Source organism: Gambusia affinis, linkage group LG12 (genome assembly GCF_019740435.1).
Source record: "Gambusia affinis linkage group LG12, SWU_Gaff_1.0, whole genome shotgun sequence".
In the NCBI taxonomy this organism is placed as follows: Eukaryota; Metazoa; Chordata; class Actinopteri; order Cyprinodontiformes; family Poeciliidae; genus Gambusia; species Gambusia affinis.
In genome coordinates this window covers 7682741-7706671 of record NC_057879.1, presented here as the reverse complement: position 1 = coordinate 7706671, position 23931 = coordinate 7682741, and the positions used below count along the sequence as shown (strand labels likewise).

General features: G+C 42.3%; 1 protein-coding gene across 1 annotated transcript in view; it reads left to right on the top strand.

Moving 5' to 3' along the window:
* The window catches only part of LOC122840704, a 211266-nt gene that overhangs the window by 81868 nt on the left and 105467 nt on the right, over window positions 1-23931 (top strand). Inside the window, exon 3 of the mRNA XM_044133288.1 lies at window positions 162-1964. Coding sequence (XP_043989223.1) covers window positions 456-1964 — 1509 coding nt within the window. The 5' untranslated portion in view covers window positions 162-455. The remainder of the gene's footprint in view (window positions 1-161; window positions 1965-23931) is intronic.

Sequence of the window (23931 nt, the reverse complement as noted above, 5' to 3'; positions counted from 1 at the left end):
TTAAAATCCCCATTATGCTGGCGGAAACGCGATTGTCGCCGTGTTAAAAGGTCTCCCCGGCCTGCCTGTGAATCGTCCTACCTGTCTGCGTGGCTCCATTTTTAATTAACGCAGCGCAATGATTAAAGTTTTGACTTAATTATCTTTATCTTTTCTCCCAGGGTGTTCGAGTCTCCGCGGGAACCTGAATGAGATGCTTCACAAGGGAGGAGACGAGGGGAGAGAAGAAAAACAGCTTGCGGAGGCTTTGTGAGATAGACGGAGATATCGGACCGCATTGACGAAAAAGGAGGAAGTGATTGACGCCTGCCCTCCACCTCAGCGTGAAGGGCAAAGGATGGGAGAGTGAGGGGAGGGGGATGAGGTGAAAACAAACGAGAATGAAGACAGTCAGAAAACAAGAGCTGCCTTATTACATCCCCCGTGCGAATTAGAACGTCCCTCAACAAGACAAGATGATTGCAAGAAATCTTCTCCTGTTGGCGTTCTTGTCCCTTTGGGCGGTTCTTTTGGGAGGAGCCTCGGCGAGCAAGGTGATACGCAGGAGAGGAGTGGCCGGGTCGCACATGGCGAGGCGAGGGGACAGCAAGCCAGCTGATCAATGGGACGACGGCGAGGATTCAAACACAATGCCCATGGTCACTTTGAGGAACCTGATAAGTCACGAGCAGCTGAGCGACTCCAGATTTCCTTACGCCAAAATGGTTCTGAGTAACAAAGAGAGGCAATCCATTAAGCCCAAGCGCGAGGTCGACTCCGTCAGCAGAAAAGACGGGATGCCGACTATGTTGTCCAGCAACAAGGCGTTGAACATGGAGATGAGGAGAGTTAAAAACAGCACAAGAAGCGCAGAGACTTCCAACACGTTGCGGTCAGAGAAATCGTTCGTCCATCACAAGACGGACATGCATTCCAATAAAACCAGGGTCAAATCCGGCTCAAGGTCCAGGAGCAGGCCCGATTTGAGCTCTCACACCACAGGTATTCCCGGGAAAGGGTTCAACGTCGATTCAAGCAGAAAGCTCAACCTCACCGGTAGTTACGGCGTGCTGAAGCTGCTGTCAAAAGAGAACTTAGTCAGGATTGTCAATTCCCAAATGCAGAAAGTTCCCGGCCTCGGCTTTCCGAGCAAGGGCAGCCGGAGCAGGAAGAGAGACTTGATTGACGTTAATCATGAGCAATTAGAGACTCAGAAGGAGCAGAGACAAGATATGGCTGCCATTCAGCCTCACGCTGGAGTCGATAATCAGACCGCATTTCCATATGCGAGCACGGTTACCAGCCCAGATCTCTACCCCCGCCAAAACGCCGCTACTCATATTAATCTGCCGAGTGATGCCAAGCCGGCTTTAAGCAAAGGGCAAGACAGCTTGGGAACACCGAGCTCCGACGGTGGTGATAACAAGAGCAAACACCTCGCTCGTTCCCTGTCGACACCTCGTAGCGAGGTCGCCCTCGGCCCCGAGAAAGAGGCGATAAGCAGCCAAACAGAGTCGCCGTTCACATCGACAAAGCGTCTCCCTGTGTATGTTCTTCCAGAAACAAACGATTCTCCTCCATCTGTGCTGACGATGCAACCCCTGGGAGCAAGAGGAGGGAACAGAGCAGCAGATTCCCACAGAGACCCATTAACAGAGTCAGCCCGCGCCGCTAAAACCGATCCAGGCACAGCAAAGTTTCTCACAGATGAAGACTACAAACTTGTCAACAGCAGCCATGTCCTGAGGCTCCAGCCCGCTCCCAAGTGGAGCCGCGGCGCAAAAGAGGTTGAAATCCAAGCCGCTGACCCGGTAAATGGAAATGGCCTCGTGTTCGAAGAGGCGTCGGAGTCGGACGCAGAGCGGGAGGTGCAGCGGCCTTTGGAGGGGAGGAGGTCACGCTCTCGCAGCAGGAGGAGCTGGATCTGGAACCAGTTCTTTGTGATCGAAGAATATGCCGGCCCAGAACCTGTGCTCATTGGACGGGTAAGTACAAAAGAAAAGAAAATCCTCTACCTATTGGGATGTAGAAGCGTTGGACGTTTTTTTCCGACACATTTTCGATATTCACTTTTCCATCTGAAAAGTGGATCTCTGCAGCTCTTCCAGAGTTTTCTGTTTCTAATTAAAGCTGCAGTATGTAGTTTTCATGATATTGTGACAGTACAACATGAGACAGATTATTTGTGCAAACATTTAGCTCCTCTGCCTCCTTTCTATTGCTCTACTGCCATCTGAAGTCAGAATTAACCAGTCAGAACCAGGAGGTGGGTCTTAGTGCTGTCAATCATGCTTGTGTACATACTGCCACTGTGCTAATGGAGGAGAAACAACTCAGCGTTACAGAAAAACTGTTAACGTGTATGTTAACTAGCCTAGAGAGAGCAAGGGGGGATTATCTGTCTCATATTTTACTCTCCTGACAGCTTCAACAAATCTGAAAAGTTATAATTTTGTCATATAACTTACCTGCTACATCACTAAGGCTCTGCTAATTTAGTGCTGGACTTTGACTATGCATTCTATCACATGAATAGGCTTCAATCAATCAATCAATTTCTGCTCTATAGATAAGATTTGTCCAAATGAAGGGCAAACCTCCTCCCCAAAGGTTTACAGCCTCTACCAGGTTTTTCCTTTGGGATTGCACTTTATTACCTCCAACCATCTTTGCATTAACTCTCCCTAGCTTTCCTGTTCATGCCTTTGACCTGGATCCCTCCAGCACAGTTTGCTGCTCGACCCATGGCTCTTTGTAATTAGTGAATATGCAGGGCCTGAAAATGTGTTAAAGCAAAAACCAAAAAAAAAAAAAAAGTTTTATTCACCTTTTATTGCTCAGATGCTGCGAACAATTTTATGAATATTGTATGAAAGTTCCAGGCACTCTAGTATTTCACGTAGCTTATTTAACCTCAGGTGACCATCTCTGTTGCACTCCTTACACCGAAGGTGATTAGAGTAATATAATCCCAGAGTCACGCTTCAAGTTTTTTTTTTTTTGCGTGTGTGCATCGCCATAACCCTGCAATTGGAATTGATTTACATTCCTCGTCTGTGACGCGGCGCCTTCCAGGTAGTCGTAAAATGCTCAATGAATCAATGGTCTACTGAGGCTCAGCAGGAGCCCCAGATCTCTTCTGCCCAACAGCATAGTCACGATCAGTACCAATCTGCACACACCAATGGGAATTGACATGTCCAGCTGAATTAATAGGCTGGTTTTTGTTCCCTCCCCCATCTCCCACCATTGATCCTCTCTTTAAGGCAGAGAGGTCAGAGTGGTCCCTCGTGCTCCTGTAGGCCAGACCTGTCAGCTCTCCTCCCTGTCGGTCTGTAAGGTCCTGCTTATGATGTTTGATTCAGATTGATCTACGCTCGGTTTGACGGCGTTCTCCTGCCACGCTCTTCCTTTGCTCAACACGCGCGGGGCCGTGGTCCTACGGCTCTGCGATTTATTACACTCATTGACCGGGCTTGTCTCACCACCCGGCTCCACCGCCACACATTCTCTCCTCTTTCCAAAGAATTACGAGCTTCAGGGAGGTCACGTCGACTGGACAGAAGGTGTCTCGAAAGCCGGGCACTGTAATGGCTGGCCTCCCAGTCCCAAGCATGCGCCAACTGTCTCTGAACCCAGCTGCGGTAGATGAGCTAATTTATAAGCCTGTGTGGCCAGTTTGCTCAGCAAATGAATAGTAATGATCCCTGTGTGACTGCTGCGGGCTGCAGAAAGCCACGGAGAGCGAGAAGTGTGTTTGTGTAAGTGTTAGTACTTTAAGTCGGGCTGCTGTTTATGAGCTTTTTGGCACAGTGGGACACGTCTCACACTTTCGTAGACAAAATGGCACAAATTGCTTTTGTATTTTTAGGCCTTGGTTCCTTCTTTCCCACATATGGATGCGACCTGAATTATCCTGCCTCCCTGCCGTTTAGCTAACATTCAATTTGGCTTCTTTTGCACCTTGACTGATAAAGGTCTGAGCTGGGAGTGTGAAGAAATCTCGTGCCACTCGATCTCGACAAAATATGTTTTCGGTTATACTGAAGTTTTTCCTGCTTGCCATCAGTTTTGGAAGTTTGCCTGTTGGAATAAGTCTGAGTTATTTTTAGGAGTCCTTCATATGAAGACGTGTGCTGCAGACTTGACACCCTGTGTCTGTGTTTGAGACCCTTACTTTGAATTGAAACAGGAAGCAGTTGTTGAGTTAAACCGATGACTTGATTGCAATTGAAAATAAAGGCTTCTGGCTGGAACGACCAACACTACTATTTTCTTGAAGGATGTAGTATGTACTTTTCAGGCGCTTAGCACCATTTTATAGCACAATCAAGGAACTATTTTGCTATGATCAAATAAACTTCCAATTTATTAGAAACTGTGGAATAGAAATTTTTATTTTGTGACTAACCGGGTATGCTACTCTCAAAGTGCTTCCAAATGCCTTATATCTTACCTGTTGCTGCTCATACGTCTCACTGAGTATCCAAAATGGTGGCTGATAAAGGTTGTCGGTAAAAGTAGCCGGTTGTTGTCCACCAATCGGTGGCCATCTTTATTAACCTCCTCTGTCAACACAACGGAGCAGCTGTTTCCAAGCTTTCATGCTTCTGCTTCACAGAGCAGCCCTCCCCCACTCAGTTCCTTCAGACTAACCAACAGCAATTAGCAAACACACCTGGTGGATTTGTGCATCAGCTGAGCTCATTATACCAGTCACGTCTCAATGCAGCACTGGTAAAAACTTTGTTAAAAGGTTGAAAGAGGAGTGATGGGATGGCTTCTTGAAGGCGGAATTTCATAAAAGGGTTGAATTTTTAAAGAGACCCAATTTCAAAGCGTTAATTTTGTGAAGTTGAATGTCTTAAGTCACATTTGATATATCATTTTTATTACAACTGAAGGTAACACGGTTATATGGTCGTAAAATACATAACACTGTCCCTATAAGATTAATGAATGCCTTATTCCGTCTGCACAAACAAAAAGCGGGAGCATTTTTACGCTTTTTCAGCCATTAAAACCTGCTTTAAAATAAGTTTTAAAAAAAAGAAAAAAGCATATAAACTACCACCGATACATTAGCTAACACTGGATTGGTAGGTTGTACACTCATTAAAGATGATCTCCTAAATAGTTTTTGACTTCGGAAGCCTTCACTCTATTTGCGAAAACAGAACAATTTGAAGTTTTGACCAGAGCGTTGCCACATTCCCACCTGGTTTCACTCTCTGGAGCTGGATATTGTGCACCGCACTGCCTCGTTTCAGCAGCTAACTGCAAAATATGTAGCCTGGGCAGGATGCAGTGATGTATAGTGGGGCTTGGAGAAGTCGTTTGAGCCAGCAGTCCAGCTTACAGATGGCATTGTGTGTAAAGCCATTAGTGCCAATCTGCTGTGTCAAGCAGGTATTGGTGCCAGCACATTGTAGGGTACTCAAGGAGGGCACCATGCCAGGCCGCACACATGTGCGCATGGCGGCGTCAACACTTGGGAGAGTTCCCAGACCTCTGCTGTGACTATGTGTTTTCGTGCGAGGCCTCGCTCAGAGATGTGTCCGATTAGTACCTCGCTGTAGCGCGCAGTGACAGCACACATGAATAATGCTCTTATAGACCTTAATACGCTTATGAATTTTTAATCTTCAGCTCTGCTGCAGTGTAGGCTCTATAGGTAGAGAAATCAATGTAAGCATTCTCCATTGTTTCTTTCTTTTTAATTTTTTATTTCCCCGCCCCCCCCGTTCACCGTTGGAGCCCTGATTGAGCTTTAATGGAGAGAGTTACAGTGATGGCGTTCTGATCCCAGCTGCACCGCGCAGGCCCCAACGCCTCCATCTGGCCAGATGCAGCACGGGTCCAAACCAGTTCAGTCAACGGCAAACGCGGTCGTCTGAGAGTCATGATGCATTTTTCCACCTGCACTCAGCCGTCTGGTCTCGGATATGGAGCAAGGATGGCGTTCGTATTTTCTTTTTTCTTTTATCGCCACGATTCTGTTGCGTGTCTTAATCAGCCTTATTGTTTGTTTTTCCAGTCTGAATAAATCTCCACTAAAGCTGGAAACAAGAGCCAAGGCTCTTATCTGGTGATGTCAGTGGGAGACAAATAATCTTTTGTTAAACTGATAATGAATTATGGGGTCAAATACGGGGAAGAGCAGGTGGTTGAATTTCCAGTAGCTGTGAATGTTTTTTTGTTTTTTTTTTCCTTTTTTCTGTTAAACAAATAGAGAGAAAAAGATTAAATCTAAAAAGAACGAAATGAAGAAAACCGAAATAGGAGCCCTTGAATTTTTTTTTTAATCTCTTTGAGATCTGAGTCTTTTTTGTAACGGGTTGTTCAGGATCACAAGTCACCAAAAAAAAAAAAAAAAAAGAAAAAAGTGAGAAACCTTTTAGCATTAATATATCTGAGTATTTCTCCTATCAATGCTCGCTCTTTATCTCTCGCCTGCACACGCAGATCACACCCAGCACACACACACACACACACACACACGATGCTGCGCCGCTGTACGCACTCATGCTGTAGCGTCACTGCCCCATGATAATTGTGAATTTAATTGACGCTGTCACATGGTCTGTAATGGGGTTTCAAGTGATTGCAGAGGCTGTGTGAAAGCAACAAAAAATTTTTGAGAAGAAAAGGCGCCTCAGCAGAGCAGGGATTAAAAGAAAAAAAGCCCTTTCTGATTAGCTTTTCCTCTCCTGTTATTCTTCTCTTGAAATGCAAACTCCCCAACAGCTCTTGTGTGGAGGAAACGTGACATGTGACTGTTTCTTCCTCTCAGTGAGGCGACTCCATCTTGGCCTGTCACCTTAAAAGCAGCTTTACTGTATGAGCTACATAGCAGGCTAGCAAGTGTGCAAATGTAATGGTAACGCAACAGGAAATAGACTTAGGCTATTTTTGTAATTAGCATATCATGAACACCACAATGCATATTCATAATACATTGTGTAATGTGGTGGCATAATAGTAACTATATCACAAAACAAGCGTGGGCTGGTGTGTAAAAATACTTGAAACTTGTGTCAAGTGAACACAACCTTAATATTTTCTAATAAACAACCCACATCTGCTGTGTTTTAGTCGATAACTATTCTACGCAGAAGGGTTTTACAAATTACTGTGATGCATCATGTTGTTAACGAGCATCAATGTAGTGACTTATGAAACCTGAAATTCTTAAAAAATATTTCCATTTCTATTCACTAGTGTTTTTAGATTGGTAAAAATAATCTAACTTTTTTGCCATCCTGTGCTTTCACTTTATGTTAAAGTGTTATACTGTTTTTCCATGGCTTTGTATAGGAAGAGCATAACAGGCTTATTTTAGCAGTTTCATTTGTTGGGCTATCTGGACTGGGAGCCAGCCCACAGTCAGCTGCTTTACAGACATGCCACCCTCAAACCTGAGTAACTTAAGGGTGCATTCACATCAGCCCTGTTTAGTCCGCTTTAATCGAACTCTAGTTTGTTTCTCTAGAAAGTCCAGTCCGTTTGGTGAGGTGTGAATGTCCAATCAAACTCTGAAGTCTGCCTAAACCCCCCCCCCAAAAAACTGAGTTTTGGTTCGGTTGAAGTGAACACTGGCAGTGCTTGAATGCGTATCTGGATGCAAGTGGATCAGAAACCGCTCCAGAAGCAGAACGTGGACAACAGCATAGGGCATTCTGGGTAAACAAAACACAACCAAAAGAAACGCGTGTCTAACCTAAAGGGAGGAGTGGCTTGCGTAATTCCACGAAAGACAAAAGAGAAATCCTACAACCGCTAAAATCTGACGCTACTCAATTTTTGCTTAGATTTCACGAATTTACAAAATGCACAGGATCCATGCAGGAAAACAAATAACCCACTTTACTACCCAATGTGTTATTGATAACTCTGCTTCCTCAGTGCAACAACCCCTCTGGGTGTGATCTGCACAACATGCGGCATTGTGAAAACACTTGTAGAAAATCATTAGTGAGATTCAGGAGGAGAGTGTCACAAGAAGGTAAAACGTGTTGAAGTCCTTTCTGCAGCGGGTGGGTGACGATGTTTAGGTGCATCACGCAGCTGCTGTTTCTGTTGGCGTTTCTCGTGCTACGCCTTTGCGGGCACAAACATTTATGGCTGGCATGTATCGACTATAGCTGCATACTTACATTCATGCCTCTCTTTATAGCCTCAAGTTTAGCTGTCACTACCAAATCATACTCGATGAAAATGGCGTGTGGTAAGATTTAAATGAAATGCTTTCCCTGGCTGAGGTTTAGTGAACAAACTGCAAAGATATTCTGACACGTTTGTGATCTATTTCAAACTGAAATTGCCTTTCTTGAGTATTAGACTGCAATTAGACAAAAACAGTTTTTTGTTTTTTTTATTCTTATTATTATTGTCAGCGCTGGAAACATAAATTATTTAAAACACTTTGCACAGTCAATTTGGGATACTTACCCTAACCCAATCTGTTTTTGCTCTATGTGGCTTTCTGTATGCTACAGTAACATTTCTGAATGCAGCAGGGCAGCGTGTTCTGTAACAATCCCTCAGACCCATGTGGATATATTGTTCACTGTTGCCTGGTCTCTCATGTATTTCCTCCTGAGGGCTGGAAGGTCGCATGCATCAAACAGAAGCTTTCACTGTTACCCTTTACACGCTGAGATTTCCCCCGACTCCCTGGATATTTTTATAAAACAGCTAACTGTGGATGTTGAAAGACCTAAATTATTTGTGGTTTTCCTTTGAGAAATTCTTCTTTAACCAAGGGATGAAACTGGGCTGAGAGCGGTGGATTGCAACCAGTCCTTTGTTGAAGGGTTAAGACTTTGGTAGATGCTCTTTTGATACCTAATCCGCAGTCATAGAACAGTTAATGTACTGATTACATTTATGTAGAAGTGTACAATATACCGAATAACAGACATCACACTATGTAGTTCGAATGCAATACTTAAGTGAATGTGCTATTTTAAAAATGATGCATTTTATTTCTGCATGTATACTTGAACAGTTGGATGGACATTCACTGGCTCTTGTGTCCACACCTGTTGAAGAATGTATTCATTGAGATATAAGAGCTCACACAGATTTCAATACAATAAAACTTAACAATAATTTTTGTGCCAAAGGTAAATTCAATGCTGCCATAACTGGTATCATCCAAGCATCTTCCTCACCTGTGGTGGCGCTGCGCCAAGAACTACTGAAGGAAATGACACAAAAACCTCAGACGACATGAACACAACTAACTGGCATTAAATCACAAGCGGTTTTAGGCTTTCTCTTTTGTTTTGGTAAAAGACCACGAGCCATTTCTCTTGCTAGTGTTAGACTCACACACTCGTTTAGGTTTTATTTACCCAGAATGCCCTGCACTATAGTCCACTTCCTCCTTTTGGAGCAGCCTCCAGTATTCATGAAATGGCGTGTGCTAAGATTTAAATGAAATGCAAACTGCAAAGATATTCTGACACCTTTGTGATCTTTTTCAAACTGAAATTGCCTTTCTTGAGTATTAGACTGCAATTAGACAAAAACAGGTTGTTTTTTTTTAAATTCTTATTATCATTGTCAGCGCTGGAAACATAAATTATTTAAAACACTTTGCACAGTCAATTTGGGATACTTACCCTAACCCAATCTGTTTTTGCTCTATGTGGCTTTCTGTATGCTACAGTAACATTTCTGAATGCAGCAGGGCAGCGTGTTCTGTAACAATCCCTCAGACCCATGTGGATATATTGTTCACTGTTGCGTGGTCTCTCATGTATTTCCTCCTGAGGGCTGGAAGGTCGCATGCATCAAACAGAAGCTTTCACTGTTACCCTTGCTGAGATTTCCCCGACTCCTGGATATTTTATAAAACAGCTAACTGTGGATGTTGAAAGACCTAAATTATTTGTGGTTTTCCTTTGAGAAATTCTTCTTTAACCAAGGGATGAAACTGGGCTGAGAGCGGTGGATTGCAACCAGTCCTTTGTTAAAGGGTTAAGACTTTGGTAGATGCTCTTTTGATACCTAATCCGCAGTCATAGAACAGTTAATGTACTGATTACATTTATGTAGAAGTGTACAATATACCGAATAACAGACATCACACTATGTAGTTCGAATGCAATACTTAAGTGAATGTGCTATTTTAAAAATGATGCATTTTATTTCTGCATGTATACTTGAACAGTTGGATGGACATTCACTGGCTCTTGTGTCCACACCTGTTGAAGAATGTATTCATTGAGATATAAGAGCTCACACAGATTTCAATACAATAAAACTTAACAATACTTTCTGTGCCAAAGGTAAATTCAATGCTGTCATAACTGGTATCATCCAAGCATCTTCCTCACCTGTGGTGGCGCTGCGCCAAGAACTACTGAAGGAAATGACACAAAAACCTCAGACGACATGAACACAACTTACTGGCATTAAATCACAAGCGGTTTTAGGCTTTCTCTTTTGTTTTGGTAAAAGACCACGAGCCATTTCTCTTGCTAGTGTTAGACTCACACACTCGTTTAGGTTTTATTTACCCAGAATGCCCTGCACTATAGTCCACTTCCTCCTTTTGGAGCAGCCTCCAGTATTCAGGCGGACCAGAGTAGGCGTTTTGGGTCCGCATCAGAACCGGATTGCACATTCACACCTCTTCAAATGAAGCAAACTTCCTAGACAAACGAACTACGTCTTGATGAAAGTTTTTTGAGTGGGACTTTGATCGATTATGGATTGATGGATGGTTTGAACGTTCTCCTCCTCTCTCTGCTCTTCTGTTTCTGTGAATCCTCCTTTTCAACTCTGCTTGTATTTGGGGTCGCACTTTAAGGTATTTAAAGACAGTACCTTGTTCCCACGGTTACGGATCACAACTGTTGCAACATAATGGAGTCAGGCAAGCACCATTGGCGTTGCCAAGCCCAGAGAGGCTGGGTTCTGTACTCCATGCAATATGTCTCCACAGCGCCACAGTAGAGTCCAGTGGTTCTTTACGCCGATTCCTTGACTTGTATTTGGTGCTCAGAGTCCTAAAAACCCAGTCTATGGATCTCTTTCCTCATTGCGTTGAATTAATCTGAAGGTCTGCAGAAAGTTGATGTCTTCTCTGTACCAGCATTCTACTTTGTTTTATTACCACCAGCGGATGTCTGCTGAATGTTTCGCAGTACAGGAGAGTCACAAATGCACTTATTGGACAGGTGGCGTCCTGTCAGGGCACCACACAGGAAGTGACTGAGTTCCTGGGTGAATACAACATCTGAATTCAATGGTTGTTGAGCCAATTTTTTAGAAAACATTTTCTTCTTGATTCTTTGCAGAATACTTTTACCAAAAGTAAAATTGCAATTCCATTATATACAGTACAGACCAAAAGTTTGGACACTACTGTGTGTCCAAACTATATATCTATATATCTATATATATATATACTTTATATATCACTCACAGTGTATCTTGATTGTTTTTTGTGGAATTTGTTTTAAAAAGATACACTTGTGCACTATTTACAATAGTAGTACAATTTTTTTCGTCAAAGCTTTTTCATTGTTTTTGTTTAAATTCTCTTCATCTTCAGCAGCTCTAACACTAAGCTGCCTACACAGCGACTCTTCACCTGCATCTATCTAATGAGGTCAAAGCTAACAGACTTTTTGTTTAGGAGGGCCCTGATGTTACCAGTTTAACTGCGTTTTGCTGCTAATGAATATAGAAGTGTTTCATATATCCTATTGATCCTTTGACCTGGACTAAAAAACTTACCGTTTTATTATCGCCTGCACTGAAGACAAACAACTTCCAGCTGCAAACTTCTGCTTTCCAATAATGCGACTGGAAGCTACTCTAACCATACAAACAGCTGCAAGTTCAAATGACACACCGACACCGAAAATACGTAAACACCACACAGCGTCAAAACTATAAAGGGCATCAAAAAACACCAAAACCTTACAAATATGGCTTCAAAGTGTAAAAAACCCCACCTCGGATAAAAGGGTGGCTTACGAAACTGCAGGAAAGAGAGAGCTGTACAGACAAAGAAAGACGGGGGGAGTAGAAAGCCCTGTATGATGGTGCCAATAGGAGGGCCAAACTGTCTGTAAACACACACACACCTCCTGACAAGCAGCTCATCAATAATAATAAAAAAGACAAGTCGCTCTGCAAATATCTCTGTTTTCATGTGCTTCCATTCTCCCTGTAGAAATCATTTAGCCTCTGGGTCCAAGCACAGCAGGGGTGAGACAGCAATTAGAGAGTGACTTCAACACAGAGGGGAGGGAGGGGTGCGGGGCTGCGTGTGGGCGTGTGTGTGTGTGTGTGTGTGGGTAACAAGGTGGAAGAGAGACATTACTAGACTGGACGAAGGAGAGATGCTGGTGTGAAACAAGGTAAAAAAAAAAACAACTAAGAGCAGGGTTAAATAAAAGAGAGGGGGGGATTGATATACAGTACTTTTCAAAAGTATTAATGCTGGGGTTAATGTGTTAATTTTGATTAATTACATCATTTTAATATGTATTTTGTTATGCAATTAATCACATTTTCATTTTTCTTTCTATACAAAACCACCGGAACCTTTGTACTGTGTTTCTGGTACGCCCATAAATCTGACGCACAATCCCAAAACAACAATTCTGGTTCTTTTGGCCCACTGGGGGTTAATATTTGCTTCAAAAATAATCTGATTGGACTCTGGGAAAGACTATGGTTGTCTATTACATGAAATGCCTAAACCTAAAATATTTTTGTCGTTTAGCTCATATTCAATAATTGAGCAGCAAAAAAGCTTTTCGAACATATTCGCTATTTTGTTGATATATAGTTTTCGAACAGATGTAGTTAACTAATTACAGACCCTGAAATGAACTCGATTAAACATTTTATTTGAGTTCTACCGCTCGTTAATACCTCTTAAGCACCCACAGGTTTGGACTACTTACAGCTGCAAACTTAAATGTATTTTATTGTGATTTTTTCTGACAGACCAACAAATAGTATTTCAGAAGATTAAACAATATTACAAGTCACAGTTGTCCTTATTTTTATGCACATACAACAATGAGGAGCGCTTCACACGTTTGTTTGTGTCCCCCTGAGACGATCATTTGTAAAAAAAAAACAAACAAACAAACAAACAAAAAAAAAAACCTCTGGCTGTAATGGAAACTCCCAAGTCCTTTGAGGCATGTCTCCACCAAAAACAGAAGATAAAGTTTTGGTCTTGCTTCAAGGAGAAGGAAAAAAAAGGGAAATCTCATAGCTTAGCGTCTCCTAGCTACCCGTTTCTTCAATTCACGTATTCTTCATCGCATGTAGGTCTGGACATTGACTGGACCATCCAAACGCCTCTACTTTGTAACTCCGGCTAGATGTTCAGTGCCTCAAATCGTTTGCCGTTTTCTTTCAGGACTGCGCTGGTTTTTGCTTCATCCACCTTCCCATCAACATTCACCAAGTCTCTAGTCTCCGTTGAACACAAGCGTGATGAGATCAGAAGTGAAACATAGATTGGGTCAAGCTTTGGCTGTGTCTGCCTCAAATTTGTGGAATGGCACGACAGAGGGGCCGTGTGAAGTAAGGAGACTAAGCAGGAGCTTGGTTGGTGATTATGCATTGCCCTGTGTGAGCTCTGTGACTGTGACCTTCAACTAATATTTATGCGTGGGCCAGGACTTTGCGCTCCACGTCTCCCCGTGGCCCCGAAGGAGACTGAGAGTCAGGGAGGTTTCCCGTCCGCTCCCTCTCCGTCTCCGACCAGGACGAGGGCAGAGGGGACAACAGGGCACAGTCGAAGTTAAAGGAGTTATTGATTTTAGTAAGTTGTCGAGGTTTGTGCCTGCATACAGTTATTATGCAGGAATTAAACAAAACTGGTTTTCATCACTACAGTCAAAACCAGATACTTACTACAGTGTGTAGAAAGACATGCTCCATTTGTGTTGTATAACATGAACATGTTGATAAAACCTTTCATGTTGTAGTTTATTAGAGATGAGCTTTTTAAAATTTTGTTCAAATTTAGTAATTAGCTTAGAATTGACTTCTCAACTGTATACAAAGCCTATAAAAAGTTTTCACCCCCTTGGATGTTTAACCTTTTTTTGTTAAACAGTTTTTTTGCGTTTACAAATCAGGATTGACAAAAGTTAGCTTTTGAGGAAAAGAAAACACAAAAACATCAAAAATAACCCGTTTAATGTCAACGTGGAAGTGATTTCCACAAAATACGGCCAGTTAAATAAAAATTTTGGAGACATTTAAAGCTGCAGAATGTATCTTCTATAAACAATTATTTTGCGTATCGATAAAACTGTCACCTTGTCGTTGAGCTCCTCTACCTCCTCCTAGTGCTGCTACTGCAATCTGGAGCAAACAACCAATCAGAGCCAGGAGGAGGGTCTTAGCGCCGTCAGTCACACTTGTTTACACACTGCTAATGTCAGAGAAACAGTTGCAGGGAAATTGTTAATCCGCCGTCCTTGGTGGCTATGCTAACTCGCCTGAGCATTAATGGCAGCCTCCGTGTGCTAGCTGTGCTAGCTGTAGCACAGCAGACAGCCAGGGTGGTTGACAGGTTGTGATTGACAGCCCTTAGACCCTCCTCCAGGTTCTGATTGGTTGTTTCTGACTGAGCGGTGTACTTCTGCAGATGGCAGTAGGACCACAGGGAGGAGGTAGAAGAGCTTGATTTTTTTTTCTCACAGTTTATCTGTTTCACACTGTACTGTCTTGTACAGGTTTAACAAATATGTTAAAAAAAATATATCATTTCTAAAAATTTACGTGGACTTGACCATTCAACTGTAAGCCATTGCCCTATAAAGTCAGTAAGAAACACGCCGTCATTAATCAAGTGCAAATGTGTTTGTTTTGTATTTTGTAGCAGAGCATCGTTAAAAGAAACACCAGCCAGCTTACAAATGAGTGAGCTGGGCAAGCTGACTGATTTTCTCGCACAAGTAGCCTGACATGCTCTTACTGTTTTAAGACATTTGAGGCGTCGCATTCGATTGCTGGTTCACAAGGAAAGAAGGGTTGATGTGGCACAAACAAGATGTAATTAGGTTGGCATTTATCTGCTGTGTCATCCTGTGTGGAGATGGCCTTCAGTAATGGCACTGCTGGTAAAAAAAAAAAAAAAGAAATCTGATAAGGGAATTTTTTTCTCTGAGTGATGTGTGTGACCTCCCCTAAAATTTTATTGAGAAATCACCAATAAGTGTCCATGATAAATGTCATAGCTCTCTGCAACAGTTTTAGATGCCTTACCGTTAAACGTATTACTTGAGCTGCTGAAACGACCTGAAAAAAATGCAGCTGAGTTTCTTTTGGACAACTTAAAATATAAATGGGGTGGGTGACACTAATAAAACCCTTTTAGCTTAAAGTTAATTATATATGTGCCACAGCTGGTGTGAGCATTGAAAACAGTGTGGGGAGAGAAAAAATCCCCGATGCAGATGCTACAGGGTACCACGGCGAGGGCTTGTCTGAAGAGCGTAGCGATAATCCGATGTGAAGAGCAGAAGGCCAGAGGAGAGGAGAGCAGCCCGGTCAAAAGGTGGTGCCGGGTGGGAGGAGGTGACAGGGCTGAAGATGGAAGAGAGGGAATACGGGAGTAGAGGAGGGAGCAGTAGTCAGGGAGGAGCAGGAATTTATGACACGTAAAGTCAGGCAGGTTAACACTCTGAAATGACCAGGGTGTGTGTCCTGTTTTAAATTGGCGGTAATATGTATTTTCATGGCACAAAGTGCCGCTTATTTATTTTTAGCACAATCAAGTAACCATGTTACCATGAGTTGTTGCACAAATGCGGCAAATCACATGTAACTTAAAAGAAATCTGACTTTGTAGTTTGACACATTGAAATTGGGGATCTGTCTCTTTAAGAAGCTCCGACTGTTTCCGATACGTCGTCAGAACCATGCCTTTCCATGATGCCGTTTACAACCCTTCTTACGTTGGACCTGTAAGGCAGCAGACTCACAGTTGCACCAGGTGTTTTCTAACTGCTGCCGCCGCTAGTCTGGAGGAGCGGGGTTGGGGGAGAAGCTCGTCTGGAGATGATAACCCTGGGGAGCTTCAGTGTCCCTGAATGGGTTGCCATGGGAGATTCAAAGATTAATTAAATATGTATGAAAGAATCAAAGCCACACTCCAGGTATACTTTTGGTGAGCAAATAACATTGTAACATGATACAAAACTGTTGTTTAACTTCTAAAAAATAATAATTTACTTAATAACTTAAGGAAGTTAAATGTGATTTAATAGTTAGAACCCAATTTAATAGTTTTTACCCATCTCTAACATCCAAGGCCATGGCTTCTAAATTAGGTTAAAAACTTGAACACTTTGAAACCACATTGCATGCAAACAGTGATGAAGCCACTTCACACAGTGGACTGTCAGCTGAGCAACAATCCGACCTGCTGACGATTCTGTAACATCGCCAGTACATATTTAGTCTTCAACATGGCAAAGAGTTGTTCAAGCCGCATTTGTTATATCAGGTACAAAGTCCTTGTGTATGTCTGTGTAGCCTAACAGACAGAGAGGAAGTGGAAAATAAATAACGTGGGGCTTCTCGCCGCTCTGCATCAGCACGTCGACAGGGATGTTTTGATTGTTGGTTTGTGCACTCTGTGCTGTGCAGATGCACCTTCCACGTGTCAATGCATTTTTAAAGTGCAATGAAAGCGGCAGGTTTCAATCGGCGCCAAAAACGATCAAACTACATAGTTGAGAGCCGCTGGTCAATAAATTCCCTCCTTGCGAGAGAATGTTTATGTTTTTATTGAATGGGATCCCGACAAGTCAGACTTTCATCCGAAAACAAGTCATACAGCTACAGTGTTCCTGATGTCGGTTTGATCGCCTCTCCTGGGAGCACAGCTGATTTTGATATCAATACATTTGTGTTTTTTTTCCTATTGAGAGTCTTTCTGGTAACTCTGCAGCATGAACAGAGTTGTGACGTGTCAGTCGGTTGAAATTTAATCTCATCAAGGACAGACAGCATTCAGATTCCCAAAGTAATTCAGACACAATTATTCAAGGCCACCTGTGTTGTCCTTATTGTGTGTTGTGTGCGTGGGTGCGCGTACTTGCCTGTGTGTGTGTGGGCGTGTGCGTATGTATGTGTGTGTTCACACCTCTACTTAGCAATGTGTGGACACAATCTGACTGCCATTCAGGGTGCATGTTAGCGCCGGGGCCTGAAGTTTCAAAACAGTTGCCAAGATTTCCAAATTCAGCACTTTTTAACCTAAAAGTGAATCTATACAGTTTGCTTGGCTTGCTTGTGTAGCAAAAATTGCATTATTACTTGAAATTAACTGCATTATATGAGTTATATACAGCTTGACTTCCTATACCAGGCTGTTTCTTTTTGTACCCTAAAGGTAAGGTTGAAGTAAAATGACTAGCAAAGTTTAGCTTTCTGTTACAATAGCTAATATGCGTGTAAAGAAGCCAGTTTCACTTTAAAGGGCCAGTATAATGTCGAATTAACCTTTTTGAGCTTTATGTCATGTTATAATGTTATTTCCTTCTGTCATTCTGTGATGACTAAGCGCTTGCTCCCACAAAGCGCCACCTATTTCCATGCAGCTCCCCTTTGGAGCTGTAGTGTCCAACACATTTTAGACCTCATAGAGCAACACTCCCCTTCAGTTTCTTCACTGAGCTCCTTCAGACTAGCGGTAGCAGCAATGAGCAAACACCAGGTGGAGCCAACACACCATAGGACAAATGCAAACAGCACAATGAGAAACACTGTTGTGATGACGTACTTACGGTGGAGTGTTAGAGTAGGAGTTTCCTAAAGAGATAGTGGCCCAATGTCAAGGTGTGAAATTACAAAGTTAGTTTTCTGTCAAGTTATGTTTGATTATATGCTGCATTTTTCTAACTGCTTAAACTAAAGTTACGTGATTGTGGTATAAAATGAGACCATATTCCTGGGAAACACATAAAACCACTCATTTAAATATATTTAAAAATGTTTTAAATGGGTTCTTTTACCTTTTGTGAGACCTGAGACCCATTTTCGAGTTTTTGACCAACCAGTCAAGATAAAATCTGTTTACCTTCAACACCCTTCTTCTTTTTGTTTTTAGGTTTTTGCATTGCACCTTGAAACTTTCTATCATTGCAGCACATTTTTCCTATCATTTTCCACCCAGACATTCTGACTCCCGCGCCCCAGCGGCATAAAATATCCCCCCCAGCGGTGTCTCGCAGGGCACCACATATCTGGGCGAGTTGCCCTTTAAACATCCACCGAGTCAGGCCTCCAGTGGCCTTTTCTCAAGCCTGTCTCTCTTGGCTAAAAATACGGACACAAAGTAAACGATGCTCGACTGGCACTTTGAAGCAACAGAACACAAACAGTCGTCTGACTGGCTGCCACACACACACACACACACCGCTCCTCGTACATCAGCTGATTATGATAATCAAAAGGGAGATTTGCATACTCTGAGGCTAAAAGCAAAATCTAGTTTTGAATAATGTATCGTGGAGGAAGAGAACAGTGGCAAGATGCATTGAACATCTCATGGCACTAAAGGAAAAGTCTAATAATAATGAATAATGAATTCTCTTTTAGGAAGTGTGTGGGTAAGAGGAAGTGCTCGAGAGCAACACGGAGACGTTTAGTGAGTGCGTGGGCGTGTGTGTGCGTGCGTGTGTGTGTGTGTGTGTGTTAAGAAGGCTACATGCATTGCCCTCCAGAGACTTCCTGAATTGGATCAAAGAAGAACGGGTCAACATGTCCACGCCACAACTGAATTACTGACGGTGTCTTAGCTTTCCAAAATATCAATGCCAAATCGATGCTGCGCCGACGGGAAGGCGGTGAACTGCTGTGCCTCACAAAGGATTTAAAAAGCACTAAAACAAGAGGACAGGAAGCGGGACGTCAGGCTTCTCAATGGCGACGAGCGGAAATCTCCCTCACAACCCACATTTAGTCCAAAAACGGTTTGATTAAAAGTTCAGACGGACTTTGAAAACCTGCCTTCCCTCTGTAGTCACAGTGGCCCTTGTAGTCTGAGACGTTTTCTGTTGTGTGTCCATTTGATGTCTGATTGGAAAAGTGTTTCTGTTTTGTGTACCTACAGTGATTAAAGAGGAGACTTGGATTAAAGTGTGAAAACCTGTGTGTGTTTGTGTCACACCTGGCTGAGAATATTTTGTTATGATTGTAGTGGTTTCTCATAATAACTGAAGGAGGTTAGTAGGTGAACTTCATATATTATTGTGATATTAATATATTTCACTCAGAGTTCAGGATGTTAACATTTCACCACAAGGTTGCCTGGTTTGTTCTGTTACTGTATTTGTTAGTCAGATTAATATTTAAATAATGACTTGACTTTAAAGTACGTTTCACCAACCGGTGCATCAATCTTTTGTCTTTTATTCTGGTTGTTTAGCATTTGATTTGACTGATTCTGTTTTGTTTGAACTGTTCAACTAAATCTGAAATCTTATCGATAAAATTGAGCTGCTTGTTTTTCCCATGAAGTGATTCAGGAATATTAGGAAGTTTGGCTAAAGAAGTGAGAGTTACTGTGCAGATGCTCATAGTGTAAACATATTGTGTGAAATTCACTAGAAATAAGCATCAAAAAATGCATTTATTAAATGTATTAAACATAAAACCCAGCAAACCAGGAAACAATGTTTGAATTTAAAAACCTGAGCTGTTGAGCAGAGTGGACCGGACAACTTGCTTTAAATATTTTACCGCTCTCATATTGTAGTGGAGCTACTTTTAACAAATGACCACCTCTTCAAAAGTTGTGCAAAAGGTGAGAGTGATCTATTCATTAAGATAATAGAGCTGGATTTCTAGATTTACACACATTTACAGTCTGGAAATAAGCACCGCATGAAAGAAAACTCTGCAGCAGCATTATGCCAATGGAAAGACTTTTTTTTTTTTTTTTTAAGTACTAAAATGATGCTGAAGTTTCAGAACCGCAAGTAAGATCCACAGAAACCCATTTGATACGGAAAAGATAATTGTAGCTTTTGACGGTAAATTAATTTTCTTACAAAGTGGGCGATTTAAAAAGTCGCTCCAGTCTTGCTTAGCTGCATCAGCTTCATCTATAATCACAGATGGAAATATCTGCATATTCATGCTACTGTTAATAGATACCGCACGTCTAAGGCTCACATGGGACTCATCACTCGGCATGAATACATACAGTCATTCGAAGCAGAATAAGAGCAGCCCATTAGTTATTAAATGTTCTCAAAAGTAAATGACCAAGCAGCACTTAAACAACAAACATTTTACCCTGCTTTACGTGTTTAAAATAAATGATTAAATGAACAGTTGTTTATCTGACTGAAGTAAAAGTGACACCCTTTGACTGAAATAGGTTTAGTGAGAAACTTTAAGAGTTTCTCACTTGTAGGTATTTAAGAGTCCATGAAGTCAGCTTGAAGAAAATTCTCATCACCTTCAGCTGTGAGATATTATTTTGAGTTTATGACAAAAATGTCCTTTATTCTGGTGCCAGAATCAACTGTCTGACGAAATATATTGCGGAAGTTCTGATATCTGTCTATGTTGTCTACTGGCAAATTTTATTCTGATTTCAAGGTATTTTGCACCTTGCAGTATCCTTCTAAGTGTACACACAAGGACGTAGGTGTCTTCAGTGGAAAGGGCCTGCCTGTTGTGAATCCTGTGGACTGATTGAAGGGTTTCTGGGGACTTCTTGGAGTCTTCTTTCATAGTGAAGTTCCTTGAACGGCCAGATTGTCCACGTTGGCATTGGCTTCAATTGTCATGCATTATTTCCAGTACAGCGCAGCAAATTCTTTTTTGAACTCTTTAGCTCTCTTACCAAGAGCATGTTATTATTAAAAACAGCAATAAAAACTACTATCCACTTATACTCTTGACTCCACTCTTGTGCAACGAGTTCAGCTTCTTCCAAAGAATGTTGCATATTTCCCGCATCTTTCAATGAAATCGTGTTGAATTTGAAAGCTGACCGGTGCGTTTTAATGGCGTCTCTTCACAACTGAATTCTTAGACGGCATCCATCTAAGCCTGAGCTTCAGTAGCTGATGTTCCAACTTCTTGGCTCTGAACTCTCTATAGGTCAGCTTGCTCATCTCTAGGTCAGTTGCTGTTGGCGCTCAGAGACACACACACACACACACACACACACACAAGTTCTTAGTCACGCGTTAGCTGCTTGTTCACTCTGGGCTATAACTGTGCCAAGCAGAGCTTTTGCCAAGCCTGAAGAAGAAGAATCAGAGTCATTACACTGGTTTCTTGAACGTTACACACACCGCCGCCCACACAGATACACTCACCTGTCAAGTCTCTTGCTAAAATTTCCAGCAGCAATAAAGCTCACTTTGACTCAAATGTGGACATGGAAAATTTACACACAGCCTCAAGCAAAAAAAAAACAAAACAACCCAAAAGCATTTGATAGGATGGAAGAAGGTAAACTGGCCACGGGGCATGGTTTCATTTTGAATTGTCTGTCGGAAGTCGTTTTGGGCCCTGTCCCAAAAAAATAAAATAAAATTCTGCCTTTTTCCCTAAACGGTCGGCTTTCTCCGGTTGTGTCTCTGAATAGGGGGGACCCGCTCTAAATCGATTGCGGGTCCTGGCCGAGACTCACCTCACCTCGCCCAGCTTTGCGTCCGCCACAATTCAGTCGTGGTTGTCCCCCGGGCTTCCGGCTCTTTTAAACTCGCCAAAAAGGGGAAGATGAAAAGGCCTTCCTCTCCTCTGAGGCTTGCTGAGGGAGATTACGAGATAGTGGAGATATTTTCACACCTGCCGGCTTGCCCTTGGAAATTTTCCCCGATGTGTTCAGGGAATATGAACCCCACTGCCAATCACAGGGATCAGCGGTGCCCTGCGTCGCTGCTATTTGCCCATTGGCATTTCACACAGGCTGCCAGATGATTTTCCACAAAGTTACTTCTCATGCTTGTGTAACCTTGTCTGTACAATAACAGCGTCCACACACACACACACACACACATGCAGCCAAATGCACGCAAACATGCCGAATTTGTGGGGAAAACATCCACATTCATTAGGTTAATGCACATCTGTGGGAGGAAAAAAAAAAAAGAAAACACATTTTCTTGGTGTTTTTATGATTTATTGTGCAGCGTAAATGTGAAATTGTGTGTATGGGATATTAGTTATTTAGGTAATTTAGAGGTTGGCAGAGAGTATTTTTCCTTCTCACTTTGTGATTTATGGTTATTACAAAAATGTGAAATCGAGTTTATGAGTATAAGCATATTACCTTATGATAATATAAATAATTGAGGAGATTTAGGATTCTGGGGAGAGAGAGAGAGAGACAGGGTGTCGCATTCACAATGGCATCAGAGAAAATGGAAACAGCCGCGTATCAAGTTTAAATCATTCCCCTTGCGGAGGTGACACGTCACTTAATTTGGCTTTTGTGTCCAGTAGTTTGATGTGGCTCTTGATGTATTCGATAGTATATCAAGGGGACGATATGAAACGTGGGATTTATGAGATCTGGCATTTTTCTCACTGAGAAGATGTGAAATATGGTGATGGCCGGTGTTGTTTAATGAAATACAGTTTGCTATCCATCGCCGTTATGACTTCTTTTCTTTTTCTCCTCTTGATATAATTTCCTATTAATCTTGGAGGCAGAGATACGGGTGAGAGGTCAACCTTAAATGGATTTGTGGGTTGTTGTTTTTTTTTTTTTGCTCCAGAATCACTCTTAGCTGTGCTTTCAATCAGCCCTGCCACCACTCAGTGAGGTAATGATGGCCGGCGCTTCATTAGGAAGCTCGTTAAGTCTCCTCGTTAAGCCGCAGGGCCGTTAAGACTTTGATTGTTAATGGCTTTTTGTTACGGAGGAAGAGAACCCAGGCTCCTGTGGTGGTCCTGACCCACCGGATGTTTTGGCCAATTGCCCCCAGTTGGCCTCCTCTGAAGACGAGAGGAACCCGTTACTTTCGATTAGTCCGAGTCAAAAATGTAGAACATCTTTTAAAAGAGCAAAACAGAAACCGTCACGCACACCAAGTGGGTAACGGTGATGGACCTGATGAAATGAGTTGCAAAGGAAAAAATGTAAATGATGATGAAATGAGTCTGTTTCTCAGACAGGAACTGTTGACTTCAATCACCAACCACTTTATTAGGTACTTATTTCTTGTAGTGGGTTAGATTTCCCTTTGCATTAGAGAAGTGTTTTAATTCCTTGAGGAGTTTGCTCCATGTTGACAAGACGGCATCGTGTGGTTGCTGGTTTGTCGGGCGCATGTCGGTGACGAGGATCTCCCCTTTCACCACAATCTGACGTTGCTTTGTTGCATCGAAATCCTGTGATTGTAGAGACCAGAGGAGTACAGTGAACCCAACATCCAGTTTGAGATAATTCCACCCGGCTTGGCAGAGATATTTAAAAAAAGAAAAAAACAAAACAACTTTGTTGGTTTTAGAAGACCCAAGAAATCTTCCTTTAAAAAAACGTGAAACAGCCCTCGATGTTCATTCGTTTGAATTGTTTGGTCCAAAAATGTTGCCCACGATTAATTTTCTACGTGCGGAAGCTTGTCGGAGGCCTTTGTAGCAGCAGCAGCAGCAACTCCGTTTCTAACTTGAAAACAGGAGTGTTAAGAGTAGATCCAGCAGAGTTTCAAGCAACAATCACTCTCCTTTACATCTCATAATAATCGCTTCCACTAGATAAAGTCGCATGCTGACAGGAAAGTAGTGGTGCTCCTTGTGACTGACTTCACTATGATGTGAAATATCACGCTGAGATCTTGTCACATTCCCCGTAATAAGCGCTTATTTAAGCTGCCGCTGCCTTTTTATCTTCATGAACCAGCCTGCCCATTCTCTGTTGACCTCTGACATCATCAGGCTTTTTTTTTTGTGTTCACACAAATGCAGCTTGTCAGA